General features: G+C 39.2%; 1 protein-coding gene across 2 annotated transcripts in view; it reads right to left on the bottom strand.

Annotated features, from left to right (window-relative positions):
- fbxl17 (F-box and leucine-rich repeat protein 17) overlaps positions 1-21,468 on the bottom strand; it is a 219,678-nt gene that overhangs the window by 51,212 nt on the left and 146,998 nt on the right. The window contains exons 8-9 of one of the 2 annotated variants that reach the window (XM_058389333.1): positions 8,635-8,711; positions 2,258-2,404 (exon numbers count right to left, since the gene is read on the bottom strand). In XM_058389333.1, the coding sequence (XP_058245316.1) occupies positions 2,307-2,404; positions 8,635-8,711 (175 nt within the window). In that variant the 3' untranslated portion in view covers positions 2,258-2,306. Of the gene's footprint in view, positions 1-2,257; positions 2,405-8,634; positions 8,712-21,468 lie in introns of those variants that run through there. The other variant, XM_058389332.1, reaches the window with a different exon arrangement.

The following is a 21,468-nucleotide window of genomic DNA, read 5'->3' as shown; positions in this document are numbered from 1 at the left end:
GTGTTTAGATAAAGACACCTGTCTGTACACACATGCCTGTAAAACTTATGAACCATATCAATGTGAAACTGAGATGTTTAATACAATACGCTTTCTACTAGACATTACTGCATAATGCTGAATTACTTAAACATAACTGAGTGATTAAAGATTAATGATGAGTTTGCACGAGTGTGCACCATTTAAAGGCTGGAAACCTACTGGCATTAGTTAGAAGAAATGAACTTCATTATACCCTGTAGCACAGTAGCTGATGCCTGACTGCACTGTAGATTTATGAGACAATTGTCTGTTGCTGGTGCAATGTCTTTCGCAGAGGACTGGAGTCTTAAAAGCTTCCCATGTCTACACAATGTCTCCTAGACTTGGCTCTTCAGTGCACATTCCTGGAGGTACAGTACTGCATTTTAAGACTGACAGACGCCAAGTTCTCGCTCATATAACAACTCGAGTGTGGCTGAAACTGGACTTGCGAACAAGGAGTTTAAGTAACGAGCTGTCACACTCGCTCAGAATGGATATTTTAACTACTGAAATTTCTACACAGACGGCATTCACAGGTTGAAATGATGTGTGAAATGTTGCCACAGCTCATATCATCACAAGAGGAATTCCTGTATGAACACGCTGAATGAAACATCCCCCTAACCCAACCCCCACCTCCCTATGTTCGCTAAATAATTTGGATTTATTTGTAGTAATGGTTTCAATACACAGAATAAATGGAGGTCTATTTTGTTAACATTTAAACAAATATCAGTGAATGTACGTGTTGACCTTGGTAACTATACCTATGTACTATTATATATATGAAAGACCCCTCCCCTAAACACACACACATACACACACACACACGCACACACACACACATACAGTACACACACACACAAGTTAAATCCTATAATTACAGCTAAGGCTACAGGTAAGGAGTTAAAAAAGCAGAAGTACATTTGCCTTTATCTGCTGCTAGCTCTGCTTATAGGTGTGTTACTTCACTTCAGTAAAAAAAAGTGAGGCTCTGGCAATAACACAGTGAACAGAGAGAAAGCACTGTGCCTACAGCTAGAGGCATGTCTTACAGTCAGCAGTGGCGAGGAAGTGAAAAGCAATCCATCATGGTCTTTTACATTTACTGTGACCACCTTACACATGAGATGGGAGAAGGAGAAATGAATGAAGAAAGGTAAATAGAAAAACAGCTAACAGATGGGAGGTGGGAGAGAGAGAGAGAGAGAGAGACAGAGAAATTTTAATGTGTTGCATCTTTGCAGACAGAAAGAAAGAGAACAGCACTCCCCCTTTCATTCACTGAGAGCAGTGAGCACGTCTTATCAGACTCTAAGACGGCCTGATTACACGTCCAGCCTGCAGTCTTTTCTCTGCTCGGCACTCACAATGCTGATGGAGCACACACACACACAGACACACACACACAGACAGAGGCTAGTGAGAGAAAGCAGTAGAAAATTGGGTAAAGTGAACCAGGACACAATAATGGCTGGTAGCAAAATGATTAAGATTCTCATAAAAGAGGGCATGGAAAAGCAGCACAGGGTTGTGTGGAAATGATATTCTCATTCTAATTAATCTGACAGTCCCTGAGGATGCACAATGCCAAGTATGATGTCACTATTATTTTGGTAGTACATCTCTCCACCTAGAGACAGACGCTGCCTTTAACTGTCTGAGACGTAACATGGACACACACCAGTGGAGACGCTGAACTCTGCCCATCAACAATATAAAAGTACTCAGCTCGTCAGAGTTGGGAGAGAGGTGTAACCGACACCGAGGACGGGGGAAAGGGGGTGTGGCCAGGCATATGTGGTGTGTCAGTTATACGTTATGTGATGATAAAAGAAAAGCAGAAGCTGGCTACAAGTGAGCTAAAAATAAAATGAAGTCCTGACTGTAAATAAAAACAACTTGCTAAGCTAAGCTCACTATTAAGATTTTAATAAAATGATAAAAAAAAAAAAAAAAAACTATTTATGTTTCCTGTGGTGAACAGCAGCAGAGATAATTATTGAAGTCCGGTAGAGTGAAGTAGCTCTGATAAATAACAGGCTGTTTTACTTTCTGTGTTTCAGACCATGTTCATGTTTTGTGAGTGAAGACATTCATGGCTTTATGTGTTTGGCAAGCACAGACAAGGGAACTCAGATACATCAGATAAAGACATTTTGTTGCTCTGCTCCAAAGTCAGACAGCATTATATAAAACAGACTAAAAGGAACTATATATTATGAGAAACAACACAATTTATTTTTGTCAAACTTAAAGTTACAGACCACTTTTTCCAGGAGTCATATAGACACTATTACTTGAGCCATCATGGTAATAGGGATCTGTCTGAGATTCCTGATACCGTCCTCCATCATCCCAAGCTTACAAGGCAGGAAATCTTTCAGGAAAAATGAAATCGAATTTTTACTTTTTGTTAGCTGTAAAATATTACACATAAAATATTGACTTCAAATACATACCAAAGAGAAATATATTTAGAAGGAAAAAAAAAATCTGAAGGAGTTTTTCCACCACCACATGCAACCAAACAGTCCATGTGCAGTGTACAGTGTAGTAATAATACAGCTTGTCACAGTAATAATACCAAAACAGAATGCCGGCTCCTCTGATTACTGAGACCATGGATGCTTGCCAATGATATTTTTCATATTGCACACTTTCCTTACAAACAGTGCTATCACTGTATTTTTTTGCATTTAAATGCAGATCTTTTTCTTTTTTTTTTAACAAAGCCCTCTGTACACATGGCAGTGTGATTAATATCTCATGAGCTTTACATATATAACATACAGTAACATCATTAATTGTGATTAAACAGTCATCGCTTTAACCAGAGTGGGGAAGTAACTGTAACAAAAAGAATTTATTTTCTTTTTCAGTCAGATACAGGGGCGGAGCAAAGCTCTCCTTGTATATACAGACCAGGTTAAAAAGCTTGGACTTACATAACACTGGAAATAAACAGGCTTTAAAATATTTAAAACAAATATAGCAAATGGTCATATTTAATATTTAAGATTTCTAAGTCCTTATTTCAATGTAAGGAAAAATGTAATACTGAGCATGTTAACTGATTTGTACAAAAGGTCAGATTTTTCTCATGCCTAATCTCTTCTACTGAAACATGTTCAGACCCGATGCATACGATCTAAAATGGTTCATAAGGCTTTGCACATACTTGTGGAGTCTGCAGCAGCTGGAGTGCACACTGCTGTTAAAGCAAAAAAAAAAAAGGCCTAAAAAAAATACTAAAGTACTAAGAAACGCAGAAAAAAACTGTGCTACTAAGAAATATTAGAAAAGAATGCAATTAAAAGCATTTTCACTGATGGTGTTCGGCAGACATGGGCAAGTTTGTCACAGATGCCAAAAGGAGTTCAGATGACAATGCTCCCCCTCCATATGCTTACAAATATTTAAGAAAATAATGAAATACTCCTAAGAGAGAGGGAAATGCCATTGTGTATAACAACATAGGCTAACTTACATCCTTTCATCAGTGCTTCGATACTGCAAAGCCATTTTGGCACAGCAGTGACATTTCTTTCAATGCTACAATGAGAAAAGCAGGGCCAATCAGAAGAGCTGGCAGCAGGATGTAGCATCTTGATATAATATACTTCCTGGTCAAAACATGCATGAAACAACAAACAAGTATCTGCAAATGCATTTCAAGGACCTCTGATTAATTCTTGATGATTTATGGAGAAAAAAAAATGAATGCTCAGTAAGTGTAAGCATCGGGTGCAGTGGCTCCACTCCATTATTTGGAAAATGGTACACAATTGCTAGCGATGGAACAAATGTCCTTTTTTTCCCCTCTCCATTAGCCAGACGAGCAGACCAGCCTCCATCAAGACCAGGCTGTAATCTTCTGTTAGCCGTCTTTTTTTTTAGTCTCAGACTCTTTTGTTTGCCTTTCAAAGAAAAGTGACTCCCTTCATTCTCACAAAGAGAACAGCAATTTTCTGTTTCAGTCAAGAGTACAGTAAAATCAAAGCCTTGCACCCAGGCAGGAGTCCTTTAGCACTGTCATCAAAATATTACTATAGGCTGCCGTCGTCTCTTGTTATCCTCCTGAAGCTAGGTCTAACAGAGGGAAAGAGATCTATAAGGAGCAAAGGAAACCAGCTTCGCCTATTTTGGGGGCAGAACAAAGAGCAGGAGTGGCCGGGCCCTGAATCTAAGCGTGACGCTGATGTGCAGTGTACGGTGCCATGGAAATGGATCTGCACAATAGAATGCACCATGAAATCTGGTTATTTAACCCTAGCTGAGCGCTAGGGCATTAGGCATGCAGGGAGTACAGAGAGACGCCTTTCTGTAATCCAGCATAATTTGAAGGAACCAAGAATAGGCAAATGTGCAATAGTGATCTGCATTATGCCATGCAACAACAAATGGTTCATTCCAACAGTGAAAAGCCTGAGTGTTATACTTTATCTAGCACTGGCAAAACAAATTAAAGGCTCTCAGGTTCCTGGACAGAAGCGTGACCTGCATATTGATTACATCCACATCACAGGCTAAATGGAATATCACAAACAAATCAGAGTCTGACAGTGCAATCTGCATGTAGCATCACCCACAGATGAATCATTGTTCTCCCACTAACTGTTATCTCAAGGTCAGTGCAATTCACCCGTCACTGTGAGCTGGATACGGTATGGTTTTTCTGCTCGTCTCAAACAGGTTGTACTGCAGAACCACATAAGGGGCTTATGGAAAACAGCTCAGACTCACTTGAAGTCACTTGAGACCCATGAATACTTACTGAGAGCTTCACGTCTAGCAGACCACAAAAGAGAGCAGCGGCTCGGCTAAGCTCTCAGTCGCTTTCATGGGAACTTGGAGGAGGAAGGAGGAAAAGAAAATATTCGAACCTTTGGAGCCTAATGGTCAGGGTCCTGTAGAGGATGGCGTGATACATTGGTGTAAACTGTAAATCCAGGCAAAGTTGTGAAATCTTGAGTGTGTCGTTTAAATAAGTACCAACCCGTCCCCTTTGAATAAACATTTATAGCTACATTCATCCATCCCAAGCTGTTCAGTGGCTCAACTGTACATAATGGCAGAAATTTCGTGTGAATGTCACACTTTCCAATTTGAAAAATACAGAAAAAGAAAAAATACAAGAAAAACATTAACTTGTAAAAAGCATTAAACAGAGGTGAAATGCCGAAGTTAAATTTCATTTGTTTTAACTAGCTCATCAAAGCAGTGCAGGAAATTCAAAAATCACTCAGTAATAGAAACCGACATATTCACTGGCCTTCAAAGGAAGTGTATTGTTTAACAAAAGGGTGGTTCTTAAAACCAATATCAGTTATCCTCGATTAATCTTGCATAAGTGGTCAAAAGGCTAAACTAAGAGGTATTTAATAAACATTCCAGGATGTCGTTAGTGTACTGTTTTGATCTTGAGACCATTCATCAAGATGCGGAACTATGGGCTTGCAGCAGTCACGGATTCAGGGGTCGATGGTGGACTGAAGCGATTATAGTCAGGATTAGTTCTGCTGAGATAAAACAAATGGCTAAGAGGCCCTGGAGCGAGTCTACACATTAGCGTGGTGCTTATATATAATTACCTTAAGTGGGCTGAAAATACATTAGGTCAGGTATCTGAGCTTACTCGAGGGAGATGCGAAGAATTTCAGCCATTTATAGTCTTGTATTCTGTTATGATTGTCTTTTACTACAGTATAAACCAGCATCTTTTTGAGGACACTATGTTCCAAAGATGACACTGTTAAGAAACTTGCACTATCACCTACGCTAAATGTAATATACAATCAATAATCTCATAACTGTGCCATTGGTAAAAGTTGTAAAGTCACCTTAAGGACAATCAGAATCTTTTTTGAGAGTACAGTACTTGTACATACACTACATGACCAAAGGTTTGAGGACACCTGACTATCACACCCATATGTGGCTCTTTCCCAGACTGCGGCCACAGACTCAGAAGCACCCAACTGTCCCAATTGTACAGGATGTCTTATATACTGTAGCATTACGATTTTCCATCACTGGAACTAAGAGGCCCAAACATCTTCGAGAAAGAAAGATGTTTCCAGCACTGCCCCCATGCATAAAGCAAACTCCACATTGTGTGCAAAGTTTGTTGTGGAAGACCTTGAGTGTCCTGCACAGAGCCCTGACCTCAACTCCACTGAACACCTTCGGGATAAACTGGAACACTGACAGCTCCTGTAGCTGAATGATTACAAATTCCCACAACCACACTCCAAAATCCAGTCTAAAGCCTTCCCAGAAGAGACTAAATCTTGAATAAGATGTTCAATAAGCACATGGGTATGATGGTTGGCTGTCCTTGGATTTGTGCCACTGGAACAGAGGATTTCCCTTTTAGATAGAGTCCCAGTCTAAAAATTCCTATCTATCCAAAGAGCCTTTCAGGAACTGGGAAAAAAAAACACGCATATAAATACGCGTTGCAGTGGGGTGCATTGCTGCTCTCAGCTTGAAGGTCCCCAGTTCAATCCTGAGCTTGGTGTGTCTGTGTGTGAAGTTTCACATGTTCTCACTGTGTTTGGGTGGAATCTGTTTTCCCACACCTCCAAATACATGCTGCTAGGTGACTTGGTTACGGTAAACTGCCCCTAGGTGTGAATGAATATGTGAGGGACTGACATCCCATCCATCCCGCCAGGCTCTGGATCCACAGAGAACCTGACTATGATAAAGTGGTTACTGCAGATGAAGGATTGGATGTGAATATGTGCATGTCATGCTATTACCTTTCACTACCATGAGATGTTGCAGATGTTCACTATGGTGAGATGTTAAATAAAACATTTTTTAAAAACCCATTTATTATACAGGGAAAAACCTCTGTAAATGAGCTCTTGCTATAGAAATGATAAATGCATTAATATACACTACAGACTGAAATTAGAGCCAGAATTATAATCAGAGCTGAGCTTATACACAATTTTATTTAAATCTGACCAATTAGCTTCGAGACTTCAGACTAATTTAACTACCAGGCGCATAAGCTAAAATTATAATTGCTGTCTCTTTGATAAAAATATATAATGATATATTTTACTCTAATTATAAGTACATGATTTTTCTTATTAGATTGTGTAATCCAGATTTCACAGTCCATTACTAATCAGTTCTGTGGTGTTCTGCACTCTCAACAAGCCTGTGTATGTTGGTGTGCTTACAAATCACACAGCTGTATGTAAACACATACAGCTCCTTAATAGTCCTTTTCATGGGGTTTGCCACTGGCCATGTGCATATAGAACAGGCAGGAGGGTTAATACAGCAGTAGGGGAGATCATTAATCATTAAACCCTCCGGCATGTACCCAAAGCCTACAAATGCCCTCATTCCACAGTAAAGTAAGTGAAGTAAAAATACAAGTACTTCAGCCAAAGTAAAAATAAAATGCACAGTAAATCAGCAAGGACTAGAAACTATATATTCAAGTCTACATATTTATTGACTTTCTACTTTCACCAAAAATTTCAGTCAGTCTGTCTTTGTTTGCCCGAGTTCTCCTCAGCTTTAATGGCAAGGCCTGCGTAAAGTGAGCTGACAACAGAAACAGCAATGAGAGCTTCTGCATTTACGTGCCAATAAAAACTAACTGTGTGGTTCCATTACTTCAGGACAGACACAGGCTCTCTGCGCTTGTCAGCACATTTCCATACACAACATAACAAGACACTCCAGTCAAAACTGAAACGCAGATACATGTGTTGAAAACATGGATACTCAGTACTAGTCTGTATGATGACACAGTAGTGTCTACAGTGAGATTTTCCAGAGTGAATACTGTGTGTGTGTGGTGGTGGTGGTGGTGGGGGGGGTATGTATTCATGACAGCATGAAGGTGAGGATATAATGGCTACAATTGCTTTGAGCTGAAAATTAGTGAGCTGGATCACTAGCACTGGGATAAAGCTGCTAGTCACTGCTAAAAAGCAGCACACAAATTCATATAAAATGCAGATCACAGTTCCAGGGAGCAGACGTGGCTGGTCAGATGAGAAGCGTTTGATTTAGTGTTGTATAATATACAGCTGTATCTGCTTAAGCCAAGTTAACATTATCACAGAGCAGTGACAAAGCAAGAGGACACAAAGGGCTTAAATTCAAACTGTACAGAATCCAGATGTTGCAAGAATAAGTTCTCTGAATATAAAAAAAATAACAAATTGAGCTTTTGCTTTTTCTTCTGCAAACACTACAATCTACAGCTATTTTTCAAATAGATGAAGTTTTCCCTCATTAAAAAGAAACAGTATTTTGTTGCATAACCAGTTTAATTAAGGTAAACTATGCACCACTAAAGCTAATTAGCTGCAAGTTAACTAGAGCACTAAGTAATTAGAGAATTGAACCCAAAACTTGGCTTGCGCCATGACAGATGGACACATACACACATACACACAAACACATACACTCTACAGGGCTTGCCATGTGAAATAGTATTTAGCAGGACAAAACAAAATATAAGTTTAAGAAAGTAAGAGAGTCACAGTGTGGGTTAAATCACGTGGCATATGTGCATTTAATAGAGCATTTAATGATGGTTAGACTGATTAGACAGCGATCTGCTGCGCTTACCATAGTCTGTGATCTTGCAAGAAACCAAGTACAGCTCTTTGAGACTTCTTCCCTCTTTGGCAATGATTTCCACACATCTGCAAGAAAGCGTATGAGAAAGAGCAGGGTCAAATAAGATCTTAAAAGACTCCCAATGCTTATAAAGGTCACTTGAGTGAGAAGTCAAGCTGTATTTCAGCTGCAGACAAACAGACAGCAAGTTAAAGTCCCACTCCAACAAAGTAAGTGATGATAACCAACAAACACCCTGTTGATTAAAAGTAACCACTGGGCAGGCTTTTCATCTCAAAAATGCTTCAGCAAAAAAATAAAAAATGTAACTGAAGCTGTCCTGATTAAAAGCTAAACAGCTTCCACATGGAGACGAGCATCTGAGCCGAGATGAGCAATACAGAGACTGTAAATGAGGAGGGTAAGCTGTGCCTATGTTCATCTCTCTCTTCTGCTCACTAGCCTCTCTCAAGTCCAGGCAGGAGCAGAAGCCCACTGGAGAAAAGCAGCAGAGATCACAGAAAAGCAATCCCCTTCAAACACTTTTAATGAGATATATTAGCAAAAAAAAAAAAAAAACAATCCATCCGTTTGACTCTGTTAAACTGTAGGAAAAAATGTAGCACTCACTGTGTACCTTTATTTATAAAAAAATTCATAATCCCAGTTGGCAGAGGAAACAAGTCCATGTTCAAACTCAACAATCAAATCTGGTGTATCTCAGACACATAGCTTGTTTGCGTCAAATCAGACCATGTCTTTCCCGTTCTGGTGTGAATCAAAATATTCTTTTGACATAAATGTGAATTATGCTGAACAAGATCCAGACCCTTCTGAAAGTAATGGAACGGCAAAACCAATTCTTTTGTCTTTGCTATAAACTGAAGACATTTGGGTTTAAGATCAAAAGATGAAGAGGAGACTAAAAACAGATATTCAGGAGGTGAAATGCTGCTCAGCTGGGTTAAGATCTGGTGATTGATTTGGCCAGACTAAAACCTTCAACTTTTTTCCCCTGATGAAGTGCTTTGCTGTGCTGGCAGTGTGTTTCGGGTCATTTTCTTGCTGCATAAAGCAAATTCCTCCCATTAGATGGGATGCATTTCTTTGTAAATTGGCAGACAGAATGTTTCTGTAAACTTCTGAATTCATTCTGCTGCTACCATCATGAGTTACATCATTCTGCCTTTCTTTCTTCTCACTTTGGCCTTCCATTACTTTGGTACAGGTTAATTTTGGCTACAGAATGTTTGTGGTTCATCTCTGTATTTCTTTGTGAATTCCAGTCTGGTCTAATGATTGGTTTACATCTTGTCATATGGTCTCTATATTTCTGTTCTTGAAGACTTGGTGGATAGTCCAGACTGTTGTATTGGCTATGCCCAATGGCTTGTGCCATTTCTCCCACACACAGCTCTTTGATCTTCATTTTGTTTTATCATTTTGAAGACAAATTGCATCTTCACAGGTGGAACCCAGGACTTAAACCTAGAGTAGTCTAGCAGGGGATACCTGGCCAACAAGAAACACCTGTCAGTCACATGATCCAATATTTTTGATCACTATCCAATATATTTGATCGCTTGAAAAGGTTAAAAACATGTGCCATCTATATCTATATATCTATATCTAAATGGAAATATCAAGGAACAAAAGTTGAAATTCGAAACTTTCATCTCATATACATTTTCTAATCTCAAATCTTCAATGCATAGCAAAAACAAAAGTATTGACCTTGGTGTTCCACTGCTGTATGTCTGAAAAGCCGCTTGCCTGCATGAGATGTATTTTGAAACTGCAGTAAATTGCACATTACAAGAATTAGAAGGAGCATGATCTGTTTCCTTTAAAGTAAAGATCATGTTATAAGCTTCAGTTCACTGATCTGGATAGTCCCATTTCAAGAAGCACAATTGAATTTGGGGCTCATGCTTTGCGAAAGGGCAGACCACTCGGCGCTCTAACCTTCAACCACACCACTCATCATTTTCCATTTCCATCTCAAATGATATTTTAAATGTGCTGAACAGGGGAACAAAAAAAAACTACAAAGTAACTCACAGTTGATCCTCTTTTATAACTGTGTTCTAAAAGTCCAGTGACAAAGCCATTGTTTCTGCATTAAGTCATGAAACACAGCTCTTTAGATGTTTTCGAGCTAATGTATGGACGCCATTTCCAGAGAGTAATTCGGTTTCCGCAGCTTTGAAGAGGCACATTACCTCAGCCAAAGTGCAGGTCCACCGGCGCCAGGGAGGTCATTTGGACAGCAACCTTCTTGCATGATCGTGCGGATGATCCAGCATCATAATGTTCCATTTGTGGGATCAGGGTTCTGACGTTAGTGACAATCAGTGGTTTTCAAGTGAGTACATCTATCCATAACACAAGGAAAAGAAAGCAGGACAAACAGTCCTCCATTCTCCTCAGAGAGCTTGTTATGGAGTGGCCTGCACTCAGGGGTTATGGCCATGCTAATTAAGATTGACATCAATAAGAAACATTGCAGATTTTATGGACAAGCTGGATCTGATTTGGAGGATATGACAAATAGATCTGCAAGGAAAAGCAGAACTAAAGGAAACTATTGAAAAGTGATTGAAATGACATCTACACACACACACACACACACACACCACCTTTTAGTGGAATACTATAGATTTATTAATGATGATGAAATGTATGTCTTATTAACGAAATATTATGGGCCATTTTAGAAAAGCACTTGGCGGCAATGGCATTAGCCACTCATAACCTGAGGCCATGATGTCTAATAAAGGGATGTTATAGTAGTCTCCATGACAACAAAGACACCCCCATCGTCAAGCAATTAGGCTGCACGTCAAAAAGAAAAAAAAGGCACAGGAAGCAAAAAATGTGGACAGAGGAGGAATCCGAATCTCTCCCACTATAGTGACAAGAATCTGAAGAACACACAGAGGCACTGAACACACCAGTTAGACAGAGGATCTGCTTAATAAAGACGATGCCTGATAAAAATCTGGCACACCCACAACCAAAGAAATGTCCTTTTATGGCAAAGTGTAGCTGAGAGACGTTATCAATCTTCTTCTTTTTAATTAGTATGAACACTGATAACATTGTCATATCGGCTAATAATAGAAGATAATATCGGATGACATTTTTTAATATATGCAGCTAGCTCATTTTTTTCCAGCACATTTTTAGTTAAAGACTGAAAACAAGAGACAATTAAAAACGTAACAAACTCTATGGAAGAATCAGAGTCTTTTCTGTTCCCAACTCACCCTTTAATTCAGTTTTTCAAAAATATTAAAAGAAAAAACAAAGGGAAAAAGGATCTGGTTTATGTTGTACGTGAGAAGAAATTGCCACTGTTCTGTGACAATGTGGTCTTAGGACACCTTAGACTGATGACCTTAAACATCCAATTTATAATAAATAAAGCAACATGTGTGCATAATTAGCCGCACATACACAGAAAGCAACGAGCATCAAGCTACATTAACTGAACCTTTATATTTAAAATAACATTTGAATTCAGTCTCTGCTAAAGATGATTGAAACTATATACCTCCAGGTGAAGAGTGTGTGTACGATGGCAGAGTGCTAGTGTCCTTGTTTACAAGTCTTTAATGAAAGAGAGAGGTGCTTGAAAAGGAAGAGGAGAAGCAATAAACAAGATGGTGATGGCGTGTGTGTGTGTGTGTGTGTGTGCGCCTCTATTCAGGGTCACTGTGTGTGTTTGTGTGTCAGTGTATTGTCACACCAGAGAGAAGAAAAACAAAAATAAAGTCGTCAGCTGTCAGGTGATAAAGGTAAAGGATATGCGTGTGGAGGGTCTCACCACCCCGAACAGGACGTGAACGGCGACTTTAACATTGTTTCAGCTTCAGGTTCTGGTGGAGTGCTTTATCAGTAGACAAATAAGATGATTGGTGACGTTTCAGTTTGGAGAAACCTGCTAAGTGTAGCTGCATTACTCAGTACACTCTGACACAGTGACAATGTACTGAAAGAAAAGCTCTTTAGTACTCGTCTCACCCTCAGAGTAAATGCTAGGATTGAATGTTTTGAGAGTGTATACTATGCATGTCCCACACCTTCCACCTTCTACTAACTAAATAAAAAAAAATTGGGTCTTAGTTATAGCTATCAAAAATAAATCTGGGCTGTTTTTATTCAGTGAGACATCTGTGAGACATTTGTGAGTAAAGCACAATTTCACGACTTCAAATCATCTTGTTTGTAAGATAAAGATAATCGCAGCACCAGTATCACAGAAGCCAGAGAAAGGAAATAAAAAGCATTGGGTTGAATCAGCAGGATCTACAAATTATCCCAAATCATCATGAATTCCAGACATAAAAAACTGCAAGCACTGAGCACCAAGGATGTATTCCATCACAAAGTATAAATCCAGTCAATATCCAGTCCTCTAACCTTCACAGTGTTGCAGGTACGTACAAAACCTCAAGGCCAAGTGTGCTCCGTTCGATCACCCTCAATTAACATCACTTATATACAGAAAGAAAGGTGTGTTAGGAAATGCTGGATTTGACTGAAACCAAAATATGAAATCAGTTTTTTTTTTATTGATAAAAAAAATTCAAATATGCCCTTAATTAAAAGATAACCAAGTAATCGTTCTACCCATTCAGCCACTAGAAAATGCTATGACATTTTTCTCAACAATATGAATGAGAAAAAATGTCAGAATCAGTTGAAGGGTAAGATGCATTTTCTACTCATTTTTCAACTCAACTATAATCTGGATTATATAAAAGATTTCTGAATGTCTGAACATGTTGGCTGCATGCACCAGTCCTCTCACATGTTCAGCAACTCTACACTGCTTCACTCATCTACTCATCTGCACATCATAGAGGAAGAAAAGCTAAAGAAAGCCCCTAAAGTTAATGAGCATTTGTAAAGAAATCCTGACATGGTTTGCAGTTGTTGTTTTTTTACTCACGAACTGGTTAAATGTGCTTTTCCAACAAATTCACTAACCGACCACTTTATTAGAAACACCTGCTCAGATTATCCATGCAATTATCCTATCTCCAGCTGTAGTCTTTCAGTGAGCATGCACCCACTCTAACCTCAGATTCTTGTACTCGGTTGATAAGAGTGGATCCTGATGTGATCTGCTGCTGTTGTAACTCATTTGCCCAAACATCTGACGTGTTGTTTGTTCTGAGATGTATTTCTGCACTCCACAGATGTAAAGAGTGCTTGTTTGAGTGACTGCAGTGTTCCAGTCATCTCGATCCTGTCTGCCCAATGGTACTCAGACCTCTCTAATCAAAAAGGTGTGTTCAAACACTGGATGTTTTTTTTGGTTCTCGTACCATTCGGTATGATCTCTAGAGACTGTTGTGTGTGAGAATCCCAAGAGATCAGTTTCTAAAATATACCAACCAGCTCATCTGGCACCAACAATCATGCCAGAGTCAAAGTCACATTAACATTAACTGAAGCTTTTGACATTATAGCTGTATGATTTTATGCATTATGCTGCTTACACATGATCGGCTGATTGGATAGCTGCATAAATGTGCAGGTGTACAGGGCAGCATTCCTAATAACTTGTCTTGTCTGTAAGCGTGTCTGTAAGCCTATAGCTACCAATACTACTAAAAACATCATTCAAATATGACTAAACCTCTTATGTATTTCCATCAGAAGAACACTGTTTAAGATCGTAAAGGTACAAAAACATAATAGAAAGAATAGAAAAGTATCTTGCGAACTGTTTTGCAGTGGTAATGAAATGGAAGCGCTTCTCATCAAGGGGAGTACACACACAGAGCACTTCTCAAAATGATTTTTGTAGTAAACGTGTTTTATATCTTCCTATAAAACTTTGGATAAAGATTTATTGACACAAAAGATTTACTGTTGTGAGTTAAATGTTAAAGGTCAGCTTTTCTGAACATTTCTTTGAGACACTAGAAATGTTTAAGCATGTCTATAAATACTTTTCCTGCACTACAATGTGAGCAAAAAGGAAAGGTGTCTTATTTATCAAAAATATTTGCTATATACTCTACTACTCAGCGATGAGTGAACAGACACGATTTGTTTACGGTTTACGGGATTTGTTAAAAGCTGAGTTTGCTCAGATTTGTGGTTTAAATAAATTCTCATGGCAGAAGAAGTCTGGTAAAATCTACAGCTGTAAATTGCTTTTTCTATGGAGCGGAGCTGGTTCTTGTCCCAATCCACCGAGCCACAGTCCAACATAACTCAGGAGAGCTAGCTGTGCCCCGTGGCCAACAGTGATAAGACATACAGCCCCGAGACAACAGACGGAAGGGGGGGTTGGGAGGGTGGGGGCATAAGCAGGCAGGAAAGACACCCAGGAGCTACTGCCAGTAAATGCAGCTGTTAGTGATACTGATAGAATATTTTTAAACCAAGCTGTAAAATAATACCGTTTATACATAAGTCTAAACTATAATCTAAAATTGGTTTAGTATTTTTTTTTTAAATGTTTTCAAATCTGGTTACAGCAGCTGTCAGTCAAGGAGGAGGAAGACTTCCTCTGAGACGGCTGAAGCCAGCCAAGCTCATCTTTTCAACCTGCTGATCGTACTGCGTCATGAAGCGTTATCCACTTCGAAGACACAGATTGGTTAGTGTTGCTGTGACTGACAGGGAGGGGAATAATGTCACTCCTCCCACTCCAGAGATGCAGAAATAATCCAGAGAGCATGTTTTTTTTTTCTTGTGGTATCATCAGTGTTTGAACTTGTGATCTCTAGACCAAATCATAGGGTTTTATTAATGCACTTTTATTATATAATGGTTTCTATATGAACATCCAATCTTCACTGCATATATTGCACTAAAAATGACACATCTGCACTATATTCGTAACAGACATGCTTGGTGGCTTGCTCATTTGCTTCACACCTCCAGGGCTGGGGGTTCAATTCCCACCTCCACTGTGTGTGTGGAATGTGCATGTTCTTCCTGTGCCTCAGGGGTTTCCTCTGGGTTTCCTTCCCCAGTCTAAAAACATGTGTTGTAGGCTGACTGGCATCTCAAAAATGCCCATAGTGTGTGTGTGGGGTGTGTGTGTGTGTGTGTCTCCAGACTAAGCAGTGTAGAGGATATTTTTCCTCTATTCTACCTGTAAAATAGAATTTTATTCTTAGTGGATTTCTTATTCTATTTGAATTCTATTTTTTTGACAAGGACAGGTTCATACTGGTTGTACTATTGTATTGTTGTTTTTGTGACATAAAATTTGAATATAATGGGGCTTCATGGTGGACGCTCCACATACACATAAGTGTGACATAAGTTTTCTGTGAGGACACGGTTATTTAACATCGGGGAAAGGAGACTGCTTTTAGTCAGTCAGAGGTAAAGCTTAACATGAAGCTTTTGGCATGGACAAGTTAACACTGGCAAATTTCTACAGTACAGGAGGAAAATACACACTTGTGAGTTAGCAATGGTACTGTATCACCCTGCCGCGACATTGTTCATGTTCCTGCATCAGCATTCCCTGTGGTGTTTTATTCCTTGCGTTGCATAATGTTAATGTAACTGTTATAATTCCTTCCATTGGTCTAATATCACACCCTCCTTTAGACAAAGTTTTCCTGCTGGACTGACTCTGTGAGCAACTTGGGCTCCTAAGCAGGTTTCAACCTTCCTAAATTAGCCATCAGGCAAGCATCTTGTCTCTCTAATTCAATTAGGATCCAAACACGCACTTGATTGACTTCACCAGTATTTATGTAAAGCTTAAACTCGCAATCGCAGCAGCTCATGCGAGATGGCCTTGGCATTGTTTACGGTTTAATGTGGTAGGAGTGTATCCCCCCAGGGTCTGTCACGCCTGGAGTTTGGAGACCATTACGGCACCCCTGGAGAACATATCACCAGCCAAATGCGAGATGACCGGAGAAAAAAACCTATGTGATCCGTTAATTGTCACACACTTTGATTACCACCATTTATTTTAATGAGAGCGCAGCATGTTCTGCAGAGTGCAAAGAACAACATTACTGCCATGTTCGTGGCAGAGACTAAATTGGATAGCATTCATTAAACTAATGGATATGAAGAGGTGGCAGAAGGGAGGAAAAGTCTATAACAACAAATTCTGCCGAATGAAGAAATGGCTCACATCATGGCATGTAATTTCCCAATACCATGACAAATTGCAGGTATTTCAATTATGCAACCCAGCTTTAATTACAGAAAATATGCCTCAGATGTCTCTCACAATACAAATTAATATAATTTTTCTTCCTCACTACCAGCTCAGAAAGTCAGATTAGCATTCATTACCTTTGCTGTTTCAACAGTGAGGAAAAGCTGCAGTAGCTGATAAACTGGGCGCAAAACGTGACAGGCTCATTTTTGGCAGAGGCAACAAATCAGTACACAATATGAGTGAATTATTGAGTAGGATGGGTAATTCAATGTAGTTTTTTTCTGAATTTCTGATTGCATGGGGAGAAAAATATGGCAAAGGTGTACTTCAGCCCTAAAAGTCTAGCAGTCTGTTTTTTTTTGTTGTTTATTTTAATGGAACCAAGAAAGCTGGGGACATCAGGAATATTGGAGTTAAAAGTGCTGCTCCTCATATGCAATTTGGGAGACAAAGGATTCACTAAATTGTGCATCAAATCAAATGCATTTTCACTACTTGTGTAATTTCTAAACCACTAACAGGTTTTCTATGTTAAATTGTAGAATGCACAAACTACAAAAAGGCAGCTTTTTTTGCACTGTGTAGTGTTCGACCACATTGGTATTATATCTCATGAATTTGATGAAAATGTTTTTTGGGGGTTTTTTAAAGCCTATAAAACCGACATAAAAGTATTTATAAAAGTAAAAAAGTCAAACATGAAACCACTAAATTAGTTCAAACATTTGCCATTTTAAATCATAGTGTATTTATTTAAATGGAGTGTGTAATTAAAGTGTCACTTACACACTCATACCTCAATATAAATGCCCCTGTTCCTAGAAATTACCAAGGATTTACCAATACAAGTGTAGGACAAAGGTCAGGAGCAGTGTCAATCAGGGTTGGGGTGTAAAATATCCCAAATTTTCAACATTCCATAATGTACCATTAAATATATAGAGAGAATAGAGCACAAACACAATTCTTTCTTAAAGGTTAAAAGTTAGGGACATATTAAAGCATTATTCGTCCCAGAGGAGAAAAGCATCCAAGACAGTCATGGTTTTGCCACATTTTTCCCCATCTATAATAATGTACTCATGACAACACTGCCTGGACATGCCACAAAACTGGACTTTAGAAAGCCATTATTTAAAAAAAAAATTGAACTCCCATGTTGGAAATTCAGCAAAAGTGAGAAAATGGTTCTCTGATCTGATAAGACAAAAAATGAACATTTTGACCTTGCCACAAAGTGCTGTGTTTGGCCAAACCCCAGAACTGCTCATCACCATGAGAAGACCATCCTCACAGTGAAGCATGGTGGTGGTAGCATCATGTTGCAGGGACGTGTTTCATCAGCAGGGACTGGGAAACTGTTCAGAGCTGAGGAATGAGCAAATACAGGGCAATCCTAGAAAACAACCTGCCCCAGCAGTCTGCAGGAACTTGAGAGAACACTGGCACAAATTAAGTTTAATCAATTTTTAGAGCATGCCACTAAAACAGGCATCTTGTAGGCAAAAGTTACAGCACAAGATGGGTTTCCCAGCAGCTCCTCTGACACTGGTCACACAGAGCCATTAGAAATTCAGTAAAACAGATGTCTCCTGGCCTGAGCGGTTTGCAAAAGCCAATAGCCGGAATCCCAAATGAATTTTCGGAAAAGAAACATTGTTTGATCCAGTGCCAAGAAAGAGCAATGAGATTTTATCCACTTCCAAACGAGGGATAAGGGCTGAAGAGGAAAAGAAAATAAATATATAAATGCTTTATCCCACTTCAAGGTACAGATTACTCTCTTCCCTCTTACAGAGATGCCATCTCTTATTGAAATTAAAAAGAAAAATCCTATTATCTAGACAGCAAAGTGAACAGATTAAATAGGTCCCAAATCAGCTTCATCCTAAGGCTTATCATTGACCAGCCAGGCTGCAAACACTTCAAAAGAGCAACGCTAAAATGGTGGTGTTTCTATCACTGTGACTGGTCAACAAATTTAATGATAAGAGTCGGCTGGGGGAGGGCTTGAGGTTATAAGTCATAACACAAATGATTCAGCTGCAATATCCCAGGGAGCAGTAACATTAGAAAATGAAGCTCACAAATAATCTTTTTCATCCATGGCTTTATAAATCTCTTCAGTCAGATACAGATCATTTCCAGTTACAACAGCGCATAGGATTGTGTTAGGAACTATATATACTATATAATTAAGCCTTAAGGTATACATAAAATACAGTTTTATTCCACAAAGTCTTTTGTATTCCAAAGTTCGATGGCTAATGAAGTTATTTAAAAGCTGATTTGACACATATTCAATGCTCTCTATACATGTATATAATAAAAATTCTACATATGGATTATAGATACTGTGCTTTCAATTTTTCACAGAGTTAGTTAAAAATGATTTCATTTTGGTCATGCAATGATAATATAGGATGCATCATCAAGATTATAACCACTGCAGGGTCACTGAACTTTTTGAAGCTTCAGAGAGAAATATATTGGGTGATCTTAGATTCATCTCACACAACTTATCTTGCATTTACAGCTACTAAGTTAATGAAAGAAGAGTCCAACTACTGTTGTATTAAGATCAAGCCATATATCAATCATTGGACAGCGTCTGTGAAACGTGGCTTACCTTATATATAAATCAGGCTTCATTTTAAAATCCATGGATCTATACATTTCATATATAGACACCTGCTAAGAGAAACTATTCTAAGAAATGTAGATGTTATCAGGCTGAGTACTTTTCCCTCCAATCATAACGTAGGATTTTTATGGTTATTAAGTATGTATTGAAATCACCACCAAGCATAACTCACTAACACTAAAATATGCAATGTTGGCTATATAAGGAGAAATTTGTGTGCAGGTTTTACTTCATAAACTGGATTGGATGGTCACAGCTTTTAATAAGCCACAGTTCATAGATTCCAGATGATCCAAATCTCCCCCTCAATCCCTTCTTTCTCTCTTGCCCTGCCTCTCAGCTGTAACAGTTTCATGCCAAGCTTACACCAAACCACAGCCCAGTACACACATATTTCCTTTTATTATATCTCTCTGTCTTTCCCTCTCACCATATGTTTTTGCATAAAGCAGTGAAGCACTCCATATTTATGAGTCTGACTATCTTCCTTCCCAGAAAGGAATGCGTTCCCACACACTAAATAACAGCCAAGCTCGGTGTTAACGATGAAATGGTAAAACGCAATGATAAATGACAAGTGAAAATGGTAGACATCAAAGGCCTCAGGCATGCAACATTCACACTGCTAGAGCGCTGCCACATAAAAGCTTTTACTAGAAGGGGGCGCCCATAAGATGCTCCTCACTGTTATCCGTCTTGATTTATTTCATTTCTCTTACGAGGCTGTGAGATAAAAAGCAGTTTGACACAGCACGTTCACAAGCCGCATAGCCTGTCATTTAGACTTATCCCAATTACGACGCTACAGGCATCAGCATGGCTAATTATCCTTATTAAAGGCTTTAAATAGGATTATTGGATTGGCTCATAGCAAACTTTGATTCACAGTTAAAAGATCTTACTCTCAGCAAATGCCACCGTCGTATCCAAGCCTGGCATTTAAACGTGCTTGTAAAACCATCATCCGCATCGGGATCTTTTTCGAGCCCTTTGCCATTCACCTCATACTAATGGAAGCACATTCCAGGTAATCCGGCAGTTTTTTTTTCTTTAGGACAGGATATATAAGGTTTGTCCATCTGGCTTTGGTGTCTGATACTTTAATTCTAATACTGAGCCACCTGCCTCACCTTGCCAGAGTGGACTCTCACATCCACATGAAGAGAATGGGAATTTCTGGCATGTCTCTGATGTCCAGGTGATCTCCACTCCAGGTGGCTGTGTATTAATAAGTTGATTTGAGTGTTGCATACATGTCATCTCTTGTTAATCTACTTTTTAATGAGAATCCATCTGCATTTGTTAACTATAACTAGAATTCTCCTGAGAAGGCCAGTCTAGACATCTCTATCCCTAGCCAAAGAACCCAACTCCTCCTGAGAGATCCCCAAGCGCTCCCAGGCCAACTGTGAGATTTCATCTCTCCAGCAGGGCTCAAGATCTTTGTCCAGTGGGACGTGTCTGACACAGCTCTAGAGAGGCATCCTGTAGAATGTCCAAGGCTTCAGTGCCCTCCCCAACAGACTCCAACAGAGCACCTCTGGCACGTAGCAGAATGGGAGAGACAAACCTGCAGCCATTATATGATAAAATCTTATCAACATGAACCATAATCTCAAAGGAATGCTTCCAACACCTTGTCAAATCCATGCCAAACAGAAATGAGGCTGTTGAAAATGAGCAACAGGAGACCCTACACAAGAAAGGAAATTTGATGACACAGTTGGCATCAAAACTGGACATCTAATGATCGGAAAAATATCAGATTTTTTTTTTAAATCTTCCCACTGCCCTCTGGAACCCGATGAGGTCCTCTGCAGTTGCAGCACATCCAACTCAAGGTTTGATGTGTTGTGTGTCCTGAGATCATTTTCTGCTCATTACAGGTATAAAGCACCATTATTTTGAGATGCCATAGACTTTCTGTCAGCTCAAACTAGTCTGGCCATTCCCCTCTCACCTCTCATCAAAATGCTGTTTCTGCTCAAAACTGGCACCTACTCACAGTTTACTGTGATGGGTTTTTTTTAAACCATCC

This window comes from Hemibagrus wyckioides, linkage group LG05 (assembly GCF_019097595.1).
Source record: "Hemibagrus wyckioides isolate EC202008001 linkage group LG05, SWU_Hwy_1.0, whole genome shotgun sequence".
In the NCBI taxonomy this organism is placed as follows: domain Eukaryota; kingdom Metazoa; phylum Chordata; class Actinopteri; order Siluriformes; family Bagridae; genus Hemibagrus; species Hemibagrus wyckioides.
The sequence above is the reverse complement of the archived record's forward strand: the minus strand, read 5'-3'. Positions and strand labels throughout refer to the sequence as shown.